Consider the following 13,460-nt stretch of genomic DNA (forward strand, 5'->3'; position numbering starts at 1 on the left):
ACACGGGCCAGGAGCCGCTTGAAGTCCTGTTTGTCAGCTGGCTAAAATAGCTCGAGCGGAGGTGCTGACAAACCCATCCCCACACTGCAGCCCAACACCTCCAGCCCTCGCGGGGTTATCAGTGACGTTTGACTCCGAAGCATTTTTTTGCTCGCTGCCAATAGCTATTCCCTTTAGACTATGTGCTTTTGCATGCTTTCCCTTTGACACGGCTGCTATTTCTTTGCAATATGTAAACACTCAGAAGGATTTCCATGTTTGTTCTTTACCCGGTGCAGACGGACTTTCACAGCTCGCTGGGAGAATTGACGTGAAGAAGCAGCCGTTTCGCAAGCATTTGATTTTTTAACTTTTTTTTGGTGCTGTTCTCCTGTCTGTTTTCTCATGTTTTAAATCCAGTTGCACTCTTGTCGCAGCAACCCAGTACACAGCAGAAAAATGCGTTGCTGTTGTCAGAAACATGACACTTACTGTCATCCTACATGGGTGTCCTTTTAATACTAGAGCCCAGCGGAGGCTTCGCACTGCATAGCATTACAGCAACTTTTGATGATTATAAAAATCCTCTCTGGATCTAAAGCAAGCTCTAATGTGTGGCTTTTTCTAAGAAAGCTGCCTGAGTTTGCCCGCACTGCTGTAACTGTCTGTGCTAACTCGGACTTATTTCCAAAATGATCCTAGTGTTTAGTAAGACAATTTGCATCAGAAGTAAAAAGGAACTGAAACCACTAAAAAAACCTCAAGATGAACCTGGAAATTGCAGGACCTGACTCTGAACTCACACGTTTCACACAGGTTTTATTTAATAGATCTGTGGCTTTGTAAAATCAACAGAATTTGACTGATTTAAAAAAAACCCAAACCTATAAAAATTGACATTAACTGAGGAGCCAGTCCTCCAGGTTCCTTGCTAAGGGCTGGAAAACAATAAATTCCTTTGGCAAAAATGGTCAATATTATTTGACATATCATCTTGAAAAATGTGAAATCTGAAAGCCTTTAGAAACTTCCTCAAGATCTACATGAAAATAATGAAAGGCCTATAACCCAAAGCAGGCCCTAGCACAGTGAGGGGAACACATGTATAGGAGTTAGGTTATTCTGACAAAAATCTACATGTAGAAATTCTCATAGTGCCGATTATGGCCCAGGAATTCCTTCCCATGGGAATTCTGACTACAAATTCTAACAAGGAATTTCCTTAACTAGCCTGAACAAGTCTCTATAGAGAGTTCTCATTTCACCAAACTGCACCTTCCAACCAAAAATATCTTGCTGAAAATTTTCCAGACAGATTTTTTTCGATACACACAATTACTCAGAAGTCATATTATAATACAACACATCGTAGCAAAGCTAATTAAAAAAGTCTTTTGCACAAGTTGGACTTCCTCAGGTTAATGTAATACATGACTATAAATTGATTTTAATAAACTAATTCAAAGGACTGAGTGGATTTTTTCAGTGCAGTTAAAACCAGCTCAATTTTGTTCCGTTTTAATATGATTAGGAACCTGCCATGTTTAAACAGAAATCAGAGCACTGAAATAGGGTAACAAAATTGGTGCTACCCTGGGTGAAGATAAGGACGATTCATTCAATGCTGATAACAGCTAAGGGTTGTCTGTGTCCCTTCTGAAGCTCTTTCCTGGATTAAGACATGGCATGTGTTGAGAAGGATGCTACTCTTTGTTTAATATGAATTTTAACAAATGACTAATATAATAATAAGTAGAAAGCAAATCAATATAATTAAACTGGAAAAATATTCATATTAGCATTAAGAAAATATAATTTTTATATATATATATATTTAGTCTCTAGGTGGGATCCCATTTTTCCAGTAAAACCCTTCCTCCTCCAGCTAATTCTACTAGGCAGGTTGGGTTGAAATATCAATGCTGGGCTCATCCTGTAAGTTACTCTCTTTGAAGAGAAGCTTTAGAATCTGCTTCAAATCCATCTGAAGTACCCCAAAATTATCCAACGATTTCAACAAGCTTTGTCTCAAGCCTTTAATGCCCTGTTGTTAATCCTACAATGTAAGATGAACTGGAAGGGCTTTAATTGACAAGCCTTCTAACAAAAGTCACCATGCATTTCCCAATCAAATGTGCTGAAAAAGAGTCAGACATATAATAACATAGATGTTGATAAAATAACCCCCCAAAAAAGGCACAGGAAATATTTGTTATCCTTATTTATTTAATAAAGAAACATAATAAACTTGAATTTTTCCAGGTACAAACAATATCTCTATGATATTGGCTGATATTTTCCTTGCTCTTTTTGTAGCTTGAGTGATTCATGTGGTAGCCTTTATTGAACAAATCAACAAAAAAATGGTAGCACTCACCATGCTTATAGACAACGTGGGCCAACTATTGAGTTAGTGTCTTTAACCAGATCACTGCACTGGGAGGTTGTATCATTGCTCGATTCAGATTGGCATCTCCATTAATAAAGATCTGCAAGTGGGGTTATTTGATGTTTTTGAGGGCAGTTCTGCACACCACACAAAGATACCATTCCCTCTTCAGCTCTAAAGAAATGTACCACAAAACAACAGAAAGCCCAATAGAAACCCAACCTTCCAGTTACAAAGCTTTTGAAAGTAATTTACAATTCAGTTTTAGAAAGTTGCACTGTAAACATCTATAGTTAAGACGCTCTTTCAGGTTTTGGTTTGGTTTTTTTTTGCATCGTGGTTACTTTTTTCTTACAGGTTTTGGGTAGAAGACAGAATGGTTTGTAATTGCATCAGTACTATAGGGTCTCACAGCAATGATAACAAAATATTCAACACAAGGGTGAAATGACCAGAGGAAGAGCTCTTCTCTAATATAATCAGTGACCAGCTAATCATCCCATTATATCCTGTTCATTACTGGGTCTGACTTTTAGTATCAGTCAAATATTTTCTAATACAAGTTGCAAATAATTAAAATATTTAAAACAGCATGATCAACACCGCACTGCTGAGCACCGGCTGGCTTTTTTCTAGGGTTTTGAACAGTTTATATTGTATGTGGAAAAAATCAGATAAATGCCTTTTTTGTAGTATTTTCCCCTCTTCTTTTATTCTAAAGCTTTGAAAGGAAAATAATGTTACCAGTTGTCAGCCAATAAATGCTTGTTCAGCAAGTAATGAATGTACTATTTTCTAATTAAACAGTTTCATTATAGGCAGCAGCTCAATGCTAATGATCAATAAATCCCATTGAGAAGAAAACATTTTAATCAGTAAGTTGTATCCTCTGAGTGTCAGCCACTCTATAAACTCACAAGATACATATATATGTATAGGTATAAGTATGTGTGTGTGTATATATATATGCATATAAATATAAAAATCGCATACTCTTTCTGGGTGATATGTACAGTCAGAATAACATTACAGCATAAATACACAGGGAATCTGTATAAAGTTTCTCTAATTTGAGAAGCCTTGAGCATTTTTTTTTTTGTGGGGTTAGGGGTGGGGAGGGAAGAAAGAATAAAGAGTGTTTTCACTTTAAGGAACGAACAGCAGTTCCCTTAAGTTAGAATCTAATTACATACAAGATTTAAAGGCAACAAAATCCCTGGAGGAACAGCCCTATGTTATATACCATAGACATGGGGTTAAAAGGGCAAGAGAGCATGATTATAATAATACTTATATAGTACGTTTCATTCCCTTATAGCACTTTGCAACCAGAAAAGTCTTACAACACTCCTGTGAGGTAGGTAAGTATTATTATTCCCATTTTACAGATGGGTAAACTGAGGCACAGATAGGTTAAATTATTTGCCTAAAAATCATGTAGTAAGAATTAGGAATAGACCCCAGGAATCCTGATGGCAAATCCTCTGAATTAACTGACAGACCACTCTCAAGTGAATGCCTGAGACACCTCTCAATGAATGGAGAGAATATATTAGCCCATATTTACACAGATACATCGTCATCCTTTTGACATGTTGTATTTACATATTCTGACTTGTTTAGAGGACAGATAACAATGGCCATGGATAAACTTCACTGTAACATATAGCTTTAATTCTTGTTGCCAACTCCATGAGGATTTTGACTCCTTTACAACCTGGGATGTAACTAAATGTCAATTACAATACCCCTTAAATACATTCTTGATATCCTTGCTTCTCCAAGGTGAAAAGCACAATTACTCTTCCTTAAAGTGCAATGGCTCTTTATAGAAATCTCAAGATTTTCTACAAAGTCCAACCAAACCCAAAGACAGTCAGTCTGAAAGTGAAAAAGAACTTGTCTGTAGTTACGGACTTGTCTCTGTATTCCAGAAATGCTTTCTCACATTTGATTGAGGCTGAAACTTAAATAGTAATCTATGTTAGCACGTAAAGCCTCTAATACTCTTCTACAGCCACACACCCACGTTTCACCCCATTCTCATTTCTTTGGCCTGAAGCTGATGGATACATCAGCTGTCAATATTCCTTTGCCTGCAAGAATGAGGATACTTCCTTTTTCTAGTAAATTCTTTTTATTGGTTCCTGTATTTCTTCTCCTTCCCCAGTAATCTAACTATACTGTCTGAGAAAACAAACGGTGGACACCGAGTAGAAAGGATTCAAAACCTCAAAAGTTACATATGGATCCAGAGGCAATTCCCCTCCCACCTTCTTGATCTCACTGTTGCAGCCGTTCTGCACGGCCCAGTCGGTGTTGTTTATATTATTACCATTAGTAGCAGTAGTATTTCTGGAATAATGTTGATGCACAGTTTCCAATAAGGCTGCTTAGCTCAGTGTTCCTGGGGAAAATGTAACCTATCCCACTACCTTAACATAAACTTTGCCAGTGTACATGGTGCTTTGGAGCACGACACACAAACGTCATGCGCTATGTCTATGGCGAGTTTGATTGCGGTATTCAAAGCAGATTCTTGAAACATACTAAAAAATTAGTGCTTTTATTAACAGTTTTACAAACAGAATCCATTATTGTCTAGTTTCCTGAAGAACAAGCCATTTCTCTCAGTATTTTGACATAATTTCTTTTTTTTTTTTTTAATTTTATTTTTTGTATTTCTGCTGATGAGCAGTTGCAAGTCCCAAGAGGGAGGGCTTACTGTAATAAACAGTTAAAATGTTGCTAATTTGATAATTTACTTTGCAAAAACTTTCTTCTTCAAACGATGGGGATCCCGCAAGTTCCTATTACCTTGACTCAGAGTTCATCATGAAGAGTGTGAGGATCATTAATCTCCATGGAAAAAGAGACATCTTTTTTTTTAAGTAAAAAAATATCAAATATAATAAATTTATGAAAGACCATTCACAACATACACAGTAAGTGTTACATTTTGCTACAGCAGCTGTGATATTTCTTTTTTCTTTAGAACGCAAGGTCATACATTGCCATAAGTAAACACACTAATATGAGTAAGACCTTAAATGAATGTATACAGCCAGGCTTTATCTGTGGATAGATATACACTGTGTTTACTGTTTTAAAGTCTAGCATATTCTTATTCACACCATTGATATAACAGCTATGACCCTGCAAAGATTTTTCCTGTGCATATGTAAATATAAATATTGAGCCAAGTCAAAAAGAGCAGAGTCAAAGGTTATATGACTTATTAGACTCCTGTAGGTAAGGGTAAAACCTCCGTTATTTCTTTTGCAACTAATGTTTAATAAGAAGGCTGCTTCAATCGTTGTGTAGTTACAGCATTACATTCTGTAAACAGTATTTTAAAGCATTCTAAACAAACATTTAAACAATTGATTCTTTATCCCTGTCTGGTGAGAGCAGACAGTCAATAGCCTCATCACTTTTGCTCGAGTCTGTCATCTTCAGCTGCAGATTATCACTTGTACCTCTGGTGACGCTGTCGTAGGATGGAGGGAAAGACGTGGAGGACAGAGTTTCTGATTTGTCTATTGGCCTGCCATAGTTTTCGTTCATCATGAACGCAATGAGACCCTCCTTCTCGGGTGCATCATCCTCAAGGATGCTGCCGTCAAAAGTTCTGTGCCGGTACAAGTAAGATGCCTGCTTCATGGAGCGCCGAAACAAATGTCTCCTGTAGGCCCGTTGGATGACAATGGCGGAGACCTCTTCTTGTTTCCGTCTGAGAGTTGTTGTAATTGGTTCGTAAGAGATCTTAGACGGATTTGCTGCCATGAACTTTTCTTCCATCTGTATTTTAAGGGCATCCATCTCTCCAGATTCTCCTAGCACCCGTTTTGTAAAAGCAAACAAAATATCCAAGCAATGGATCCTATCTCCACTGACCATGGGCAAGTCCATTGCTATGAGTTTGATTTTGTTTGGTTTCGCTATGCGCAAAGGTTCTGATAGTGCGTCTGCAAAGTCTGAAAGTGCAGAATACTCAATAAACTGAGTGGCTTCAGGGTCAAACTTCTCCCAGATTTCATAGAACATATCAAAATCATCCTCACTTAGAGGCTCTGTACTTTCCTCAGTGGCTACACTGAAGTTCTCTAAAATAATGGCTATATACATGTTTACAACAATGAGAAATGATATAATGATATAAGTAACAAAGAATAAAATCCCTATGGCAGGGCTCCCACAGTCTCCCTTCGAACCATTTGCATTCGGAAGGTTTGGGTCACAATACGGTGGTCCAGTGTTTAAAATAGGGTTGAGAAGACCATCCCAGCCAGCTGATGTTGTGATTTGGAAGAGACAGAGCATGCTGTTAGCAAAGGTTTGGAAGTTGAACATGTCATCAATCCCATGCTCCTTCTTAACATAGGCAAAGTTAGCCATGCCAAAAATGGCATAAATGAACATGACCAGAAAAAGCAAGAGTCCAATGTTGAACAGAGCAGGTAGGGACATCATTAAGGCAAACAGGAGAGTTCGAATTCCTTTGGCTCCCCGGATGAGTCTTAAGATCCGGCCAATTCGAGCCAAGCGAATGACTCTGAAGAGTGTGGGAGAGAAGAAATATTTCTGGATGATGTCAGAAAGTACGGTGCCTTGAAAAGAGGCAAACAGAGAGTTAGTACATGGAAAATAATCATAGAATGGTTTTGGTTGGATAGCACCTTAAAGATCATCTAGTTCCACCTCCCCTGCCATGGGCAGGGACACCTTTCACTAGTTCAGGTTGCTCAAAGCCCCATCCAACCAGGCCTTGAACACTTCCAGGGATGGGGCACCCTCAACTTATGTGGGCAGTCTGTTCAAGTGCCTTAGCAAGAATATCTTCCTTGTATCTAATCTACATCTCATTTCTTTCAGTTTGAAGCCATCACCCCTTGTTCTGTCACTACATGCCCATTCATCTATTCCCTCCTTCAAAATGGAAACTGTATTGGAAGAGCCACATTTCTGAGTTCCTCCTGCTCACTGGATCAGTTGATCATCTTCCAGTTGAAGTTATTTCTAACTTCAACGAAAACTCTTTTGGCAGGATTCAGATTCACATTTGACGTGCATTTCTGTAACATCTACCATGTGATTGTTGGCGCCGCAGGACAGCATAAAGCACAAATTGACAATACAACTACATGTCTCTGTTTTTTCCCTTGGCTGGATGAGGCTTTGGAGCTCCAGATGCAACAGGACTGAAAACAGCCAGGCTCACTGCACCTGCCCAAACCTGCCCTGAAGGGCTGTTTCACACTGGTGTAATAAAAAGTAAATAGCAAAACAACAGCAGTCTACATGTGCCCTTTTCATGTGGCTTTTTTACTTCTCTTTGGCCATTATGCAGAACTGGGGTTAAGTGTATGGTACCGGTTCTGCACGATGTTTTATCATTAGGAACCATTAAGTGTACAGTGAAACTAATACTGTGGTGTGATAAACCTCATAATTTCACTGATCCCACAAGTTATTGTTAGGCAGTATTATGTTTTATTATTTAAATATTTTTAAAAAATATGGTTAGGATCTAATTCTCTGAGTTGAAAGTGTGTTTTATGGCATGAAGCCTTCAACTTTGTCTAATTAAATTTATGTCTGCCTTTTTAACTTTGGAGTTTGAGGGAAAATCTGGATTTGCCTACCTACGATAGACAGAATCACGACGACAAAGTCAAATATGTTCCAGCCATTGGTGAAGTAGTAGTGTCGCAGGGCCAGCATCTTGATGATGCACTCCCCAGTGAAGATGGCAACAAAAAGCATGTTGATTTTATGGAGGATGTTCACTTTTTCTTGACTTTGGTCATCTGTTTCCACCATCATGGTAACCATGTTAAGGCAGATGAGAATCATGATGGAGACATCAAAGATTTGTTTTGAGACAACATCAAAAAGAAAACCTTGGTATTTGTTCTGGAGGAAAGGAGAAGATTCAGTTAGGAAATTTGAACCATATCAAAATGATGACATAATTGTCTCCTGATTTATCAAAAAGTAGAAGAAAAGAGGCAATGTACTGCTTCTGAATAGAACTTAATAAACATAAAGATGATGAAGAATGGTTGGGTGATAGAGTTTTCAAACCCATTTAATCCATTGCTTCTTGAAACTACTGAAAAAAGACCTTGGACTGGGGCCATAAATTAATTCAATGCAGGCATGTGGCCACAGCCATGACTACATATGTAAATTGGACTTTTAGTCAATATTGGAGAACAATTGAAATTTTGTACCACAGAGGTCACTGGACTTGCAAGCACTGTCGAAAATCAAAACGTCTAAACACTAAGTGGCTTTCACCTGGAAACAGTCACTCTTCCTATGTTGGAAAGCTGAATTGCATTCATTCAATTAAATAAATATTCAGCTATTACACAGAGTTCAACTGAATGATGCCGTTCTTACCAGTGGCCTTGGGATTGGCTTTTGAGGTTTCTTAGATCCCAACTTCTTCATTGCATTATAATACTTTTTCTGTTCTTCTGTCATAAAGATATCCTGGCCACCTAAGTACAGGGTGAGAACAAAGATATTATTTTTGATGAAAAGAGGTACACTGCCTCCATCCAGAATTCAGGGCTGCATCCTCTTCTGTTTTCTTATTTCCCTTTTCATGTAGCTTTCATCAAAATATCTAAGAAGGGCTTGATGAGATGCAGTGCTGGGAGCTGCTTATTGCATGGAGTGGAAGAGCAGGAGACACAGAGCAGTTCAGGCACCGACAAGGAGCAAGACTCAGATTCTGTCGGTGCTCAAGGTATGTCCAGGGTGAAAGGGGAAAATGTAGGAAACTCAGCCCTTTGTTTAGAGCCTACAAGGCAGAGAGAAACACAGCTCTAAGGCCAGGCTGCTCCTCCGTGACCATGGCTGCACCTTGGGGCAGGGAGGTGATGGGTTGAGAAGAGGTTCCACTGCTTTTTGTGCAGAATCATAGAACAGTTTGGGTTGGAAAGGACCTCCAAAGCTCATCCAGTGCCACCCCTGCCATGAACAGGGACATCTTCACCCAGATCAGTTTGTTTAGAGCCCCATCCAGCCTGGCCTGGGATGTCTCCAGGGATGGGGCATTCACCACCTCTCTGGGCAACCTGGGCCAGGGTTTCACCACCTTCAGTGTCAAAAATTTCTTCCTGTCTGGCCTGAATCTCCCCTCCTTTAGTTTTAAACCATCACCCCTTGTCCTATTGCAACAGGCTCTGCTAAAAAGTCTGTGCCCATCTTTCTTACAGGCCCTTTTTAAGCACTAAAAGGCCACAATAATGTCTCCTTGGAGCCTTCTCTTCTCCAGGCTGAACACCCCAACTCTCTCAGCTTGTCCTCATAGCAGAGCTGTTCCAGCCCTCTCACCACTTCTGTGGCTTCCTCTGGACCAGACTATAATCCCCTAGCCTGGCTTTTCAGGATGCTCATCCTGTGGAGGCATCAGCAGCTGCTACAACTGTGCTTTTGCAAAAGCTCTGCAAGAGGGTTTCTGAGGCTGTTCTGTCAATGATAATCTCAAGCCTAATGTGGCAAAGCCCCTGCTTATACATCTATCTCTTGCCCTTATCTCTGCAGCAATCACAAAGTGATGTGTAGCATATGCTCTACTTATCTTTTTCTTTTGTTGGTTAAAATTGTCAATGATGACACCAATGAAGAGGTTCAATGTGAAGAAAGACCCGAAGATGATGAAAATCACAAAGTACAGATACATGTATAAATTAGACTCCCATTCAGGCTGCTCCTCACACTGCAAAGGGAAAAGGGAAAATGCAAAAATGAGACCATCTCTGCAAATATCACAATATTAATGCAGTTTAAAGAAAACTGTCCATCAGCAATAAAGATTATGGAATAGGCTAAATAGTGTAACTCCCACTAGCAGAGTCAATGCTCCATGGTCTCTGTTTGAAGTTTACTACTGGTATCTGCGATGCCCTGGTCATTTCAGCTGCATTTCACAACACTGTCACAGCGATCACACTGCTTCCAAAAGTGCAACTTCACAGTAAATCCTATAAAATGTTCTCAGTCTGAACCCAGAATGGGAAAATAATTTTCAGATTATCCCTAACCTTACATGAAGCAATAGTACTTATAAAAAGGGAAAGTACGATCGCAGTGTATTTAAATGCTACTTAAAAACTCTGTATCGAGAGTCAATGTGTTTAGAATTACAATTTTTCTTTTGTGAAGGGTGGAAATGAATAAAATCTTTTGTGGAAGGGCTGAGCAATGAAGTCCGGTAGCCTCAGATCACATAGACCACAGTTCGCAAAAATGCTCAGATTTGCCTCACCAGCTCCAGGAATCTATCCAAGATGCTAGAAGCTCGCATTTCCCTAAATACCATATTTTCTCATGGATACCCATGTGTTCAGTTAGTAGCCGGGAGGATACACACACGTGTACATGTAGTACAAGAACACATCAACATCATGAGCCATGTTACACAAAGGTACTTCTTAGCTCCATGGGTGTCATGAGTGTTTTTCACCCCTTATTCCTCCATTTATGGCTCGACTCCCTGTTATTCAATTCAGACTGCCTAATTCTCAATACCTGGTGTAAGCTTGTTCCTTTAATATTATTAAAAGAGCTACAACATCTTCATCAATAAAGAAATTAAAAAAAAAACCACAAATGAAACAAGAAAAACCCCAAAACAGAATCATGCATGATCTTGCAAGGGAAAAGCCCTTAATTTCAGGAAACTTGAAAGCTGAACGAGATGTCAGTAGGAACTGGTTACTAGCACAGGGCAGTCAGCAGTACCCAGAGGTCCAGCACGTTTCAAGCCAGAGTTCAAGTTCACACCAGCCTCTTTCCCTGCCAGGAGATCCTCCACCCTCCTTGGCTGGAGCTGATGGTTACAGACCAACGAGTTGCTGAAGGAGAAGATATAGTGTGGGTTGAGGATGGAGATTATAAGATAATGTAATTTAAACCCAGTGCTTTTTAAGAGGTTCTGGTTATCACAAATTAGATCCATGGAAAATATGGCAGTCAGCGGGGAAAGTGGAAGAAAGAGAGAGAACAATTCAAGTTTTTGACAGACTCAGTTTCACTCTGGAGGGGCCTCTTTGCTGTGAGTTTGCAGTACGAATAGATAAATCAGCTGTGTAGAACTGAGAGCTGCATTTGTTTTAATCCCAGAGTCATGATGCTTGAGTACCAGACACTAAAAAGGAGGATCCACAACTGCCTCAGCAAGAGTAAGACAGGGACTGGGAACCTGCCTGTATTTGGTTGCTGTTGTTACACATGATGAGTGCTGCAAAAATCAATGAAAAAGGAAATAACTGATTTCCTTGTAGTTACATACCTCTCGTGAATCCACTGCTGCATACATAATGTCCATCCAACCTTTAAATGTGGCCTGAAAAATACCCCACAAAACACATAATTAAATATATTAAATAAGCATATCTTGAAATTATGATATCACCTTTGTGACAAGTTTTCAAAATGCACTGTTGAGCATTTTCTTCACAGTTAATGAATTGCCTCTCTTTTAAAGCAACATGTGTCCGTGAGTTTATGTTCATTTAGACATTTAAAATCATTCCAGAATGGTTTTCTCTTAGATTCTCTCATTCATGTTTTCTGATTTTCTGCAGTTGTAGGGATAAACCAGAGCTTTTTAAATGAGATTTTAAAAAGGAGAGAAAACATGGAAATTAAATCTTTGGAAGCTTTGACCTTAAGAAATTCAAATAATGAAGAAACACAGTTACATAAAACAACACAGATCACTGTCCTGCACAAGTCTCAGACCAGGTGAGATGGGTCCTATCCACATTGGTTGTTCACACTGATGGGCAGGGACCACACTGTAGGATCCCTGTGAAGCTTGGAACCTTCCCTCTTTTAAAAAGGGGTTAATCAAGGCAATGATGTCAAAACCCAGGGAGATACATAAATCTCAGCTGACTTGAAAGGAGCAAAGGCAATCAACACCTGCTGTGAGCCTGGCCCCAGAAACTCCGTCTGCTTTACTGTTCAGATTTTATTCCTTGAAATCAGCCTTTCTAATTATCATTTTTTAAATAGTTTAAGCAAGATGGGACTCCACAGAAGCCAGTGCCTTTTACTGGAACCTGCACTGGAGAAAGGTTAGTTTCTCCTAGGAGAAACATGCAGAAGTGATTTTTACTATTCTGTAGCAAAACCATGACTCACTGGTCTCAATGTATGTCTCTAATTAGACACAGACTGATGCTCAACATACCTGGCATTAGGTCGGACTTTGGTCTAAGCCACATTACCTTTATATTAGTCCTCTGGGGTTGTTTCTTGTTTGACTTCTGACCCATTTAGACTCATCCTGGGTTTAAAATCAGTGTGAGGAGATAATGTGGCACTTTTTAGATTTATTGATTTAATTGGATTTACACTAGCAGGCAGGAAAGATCCATGCCCAATTTTCTTTTGAATCCTACTGACACTTAAGTTGAATTTTGTCGATCGTGTGCAGACATGCGATTCCAGATAAAGCTAATAGGAATTTGGCCAGTGGTTCCCAGGAGAAACCCAGATATTTATGTTGAGCTTGGTACATCCAGCTGTTTTAGAAATGCTCCAATATATACTCTCCAATATTAAATTGAATCCTGGAGGTAATGCTGCCTTCCCATTTCTCTCTGAATGCTACTGAGCCAAAGGAAAACATTGTACAAGAGGTCAACCATCTTTATCATGAAAGTATTTATAAAATAATGTTTGAAATGTTGCACTCATTTTTACCTACTGGGTAAAAGAGATTAAGCCCTAAAAATCAGAACCTTTTGGAAAATCTGTTCCATGGTACTGTGTGTTAGGAAACACTTCAGGTGTAAAGTGTTTACAGGAATGACCAGCGGTTTTATTGACACAAACAATTATTTGAACCTGTTATACTGATCCTCCTTAATTGTTCTAATATTTTCCCTTTTTCACTGTTCTCTTTCTGATGTGATGGACGATTTTCTGATGTCATTACATTGACTTGCAGCTTCCAGCTCAAAGTGCCATTCAGGAAGGGTAGACAGGATGAAACAAGAAATCCTTTTCCCTGTGCAGCAAAACAATATGATCTTACCCTGTACTCTTCTCCCACTTGGGAGGA

The 13,460-nt window shown here is 39.2% G+C and overlaps 1 protein-coding gene across 1 annotated transcript in view; it reads right to left on the bottom strand.

Moving 5' to 3' along the window:
- Positions 1-4,859: 4,859 nt before the first annotated feature.
- The window catches only part of SCN5A (sodium voltage-gated channel alpha subunit 5), a 216,003-nt gene continuing 207,402 nt past the window's right edge, over positions 4,860-13,460 (bottom strand). Inside the window, exons 24-28 of the mRNA XM_082046668.1 lie at positions 11,679-11,732; positions 9,962-10,103; positions 8,777-8,877; positions 8,014-8,284; positions 4,860-6,978 (exon numbers count right to left, since the gene is read on the bottom strand). Of these exons, the coding sequence (XP_081902794.1) occupies positions 5,744-6,978; positions 8,014-8,284; positions 8,777-8,877; positions 9,962-10,103; positions 11,679-11,732 (1,803 nt within the window). The 3' untranslated portion in view covers positions 4,860-5,743. The remainder of the gene's footprint in view (positions 6,979-8,013; positions 8,285-8,776; positions 8,878-9,961; positions 10,104-11,678; positions 11,733-13,460) is intronic.

Source organism: Streptopelia decaocto (assembly GCF_964273445.1).
Source record: "Streptopelia decaocto genome assembly, chromosome: 2".
Classification (NCBI taxonomy): domain Eukaryota; kingdom Metazoa; phylum Chordata; class Aves; order Columbiformes; family Columbidae; genus Streptopelia; species Streptopelia decaocto.